Source organism: Lycium ferocissimum, unplaced genomic scaffold (genome assembly GCF_029784015.1).
Source record: "Lycium ferocissimum isolate CSIRO_LF1 unplaced genomic scaffold, AGI_CSIRO_Lferr_CH_V1 ctg11854, whole genome shotgun sequence".
Taxonomy (NCBI): domain Eukaryota; kingdom Viridiplantae; phylum Streptophyta; class Magnoliopsida; order Solanales; family Solanaceae; genus Lycium; species Lycium ferocissimum.
The window spans coordinates 17,111-19,477 of NW_026714060.1; the positions used below are offsets into that span (position 1 = coordinate 17,111).

Below are 2,367 nucleotides of genomic sequence, written 5' to 3' on the forward strand. Positions count from 1 at the left end.
AGGACTCAGCCTCGGGCATACCTGAAAAGGAATAGCAAAGACCACCACCACGGCTTTTCTGGCCGGACTGTGCCTCTTCTCTGGAAGCCTAAGAACCACCTCTACCTGACGTGTGTCTGCCTCTGGACTGATAAGATCCATCATAGCCTAATTGAGCATCGCCTCTAGCTGGCGAACCACCTCGATCACTAAATGGTGTCGGGGCTCTCTGAGTATGAAATCTGGGACCCTAATGGGACCCACTCTATATTGGCCTGGGATAATCTCTCATAAAGTGACCAGGGTCACCACAAGTATAACAAGATCTAGAGACTGGAGATCGATGCACTGAAGCTGATGAAGTAGAGGGACTGCCACAGTTAACTAGACGAGAGTAGGAACTACCATAAGACTGTCCAGCTCCATAACCACTGGGTCTAGAGGGACCACCCGAAGAAGCCTGCAATACGGACTGAATAGAGCGGCTAGGGGCTGACTGATAAGGCCTGGATGACTGTCCCCCACCGCTGTAGCTAGAACCACTGTAACCACCATGAAAACGCGGCCTCTTCTTACTGGGCTCTCCCAAAAATGGAGCCTTGGCAGAATCGACAGCCATAGCATGATCAACAACAACTCGAAGACCCCAATGTCACCAACTAGAGATAAGCAACATGGAGTAGATACACAAATCCACCCACAAGCTTATGAACCCTCTCCTCATCCGTGGGAATCATATGAACAACATACCTAGCTAATAATAGAAATATGGCCTCATACTTTGACACTGTCATACCTCGCTGTCGTAAATGAAGGACCTGATCTCGATGGTCATCCCTCAAAGTATGCGGCACATACTTCTCCAAGAAAGCCTGATGGAACTGGGTCCAAGTAAGTAGAGGTGCACCAACTGGTTTGCCCTCAATAGAAGTCCTCCACCAAGTTTTCGCATCGCTGCGAAGCTGAAACGAGACATAGTCCACTCCATGGGACTCCACAATATCCATCTTATAAATTCTCTCATGCATCTCCACTATAAAATCATATGCATCCTCACTACATAAGACAAAGAACTTAGGCGACTCGATCTTCAGGCATCTCCAGAGGAGCTCCTGATCTGCAACGGTCAAGGACTAAATTGCCACGGGTCTGGGAACACCCTTAGGAACTAGAACACAGCCTAAAAGTGGGTCCATAGCAACAGCAGGATGCATCCCCATAGTATGGCCCTGCTCAGGAGTCCGTACTCCCACTCGAGTTTGGGAACCACCTGAGTAGTGGCACCACCTATAGCATGCTGGCCGTCAAGATGAATGAGTACACGGGCTATAATATCCTGGAAAGCCTGATCAGACATAGCATTGGGGTGAGCCAGGGCTGGTCCCTCACCTCCCCTAGGTGCCTGTACTCTCTCGGGCTGACACTTTGGAGAAGCTGAACATGCTCGCCTCTGTCCAGCCACAGGGCCCTCACCCTTGGACGATGCAGCTCCACGACCTCTAGCTCAATCATGACCTCTCGCCTGTCCTCGTCCTCTAGTGCATGCCCCAGCAGTGGGCTCGGGCACCTCTTCTCTCACGATGCTAGTTTGTGTCCACACTATCTGTGAGAGAATAAAAATGGGTCAGATACCAATTTGCAACTTCCAGATACCAATTTGAACAAAGTAGCACAAAGGAATGAAAGAATGTGAAATTTCCTAAATGTCCTATAACCTCTGGCAAATAGGTACGGAGCTTATCGTACTAATTCGTATGACTCTAATAGACATGCTCTTGTACTTTAGATCGAGTAATCTAGGGCTTTGCTACCAACTTGTCACACCCCAATTAGGGAAACGTGCGGGCACCTACCATTTTCCACCCCGGAATGCGAACCTTTCCCTTAATCAACAACCAATAACAATAAAGTAAATTCAACACCCAATAATAATATTACAGGTCTATCATAAGTAAGAAATACTACAAGTGCGAAAATACAACAATTCCAAAGATATAGCCTAAATAGTACAAGAGCTACTAATAATACAAATCTAGAATAGTCAACATGTCTCAAAATAGAAATCTGTCTCGAAAAGTAGTAAAGACAAGTAAAGCAGAAGAATCTCCAAGCTGCAGAATCCATCAAGCAAGCTCACCCTAGAAACTCTGACAGAAAGCCTCGGATCAGCCTCGAGGGGTAGATACCTCTCCAACAGTATACTCTGCACTCATGGAAAGAGTACAGCAAGGTAGTATCAGTATAAAATCATAGTACTGAGTAGGTATCATAGATCGACAATAATTAGATAACATATGCATAATAAGGAACTGAAAAATAGGCATGCTCACAAACAGATATAACTCAACACAGTCCAAGTATTGCAATTTAAGCACCAAGTCTAAAACG

The 2,367-nt window shown here is 46.2% G+C and overlaps 1 protein-coding gene across 1 annotated transcript; it reads right to left on the bottom strand.

The window, feature by feature from the left end:
- Positions 1-244: 244 nt before the first annotated feature.
- LOC132041834 (uncharacterized) lies at positions 245-598 on the bottom strand. Its single transcript, XM_059432527.1, has one exon. The coding sequence runs from the start codon at positions 596-598 to the stop codon at positions 245-247; it is 354 nt and encodes a 117-aa protein (XP_059288510.1).
- Positions 599-2,367: the final 1,769 nt, after the last annotated feature.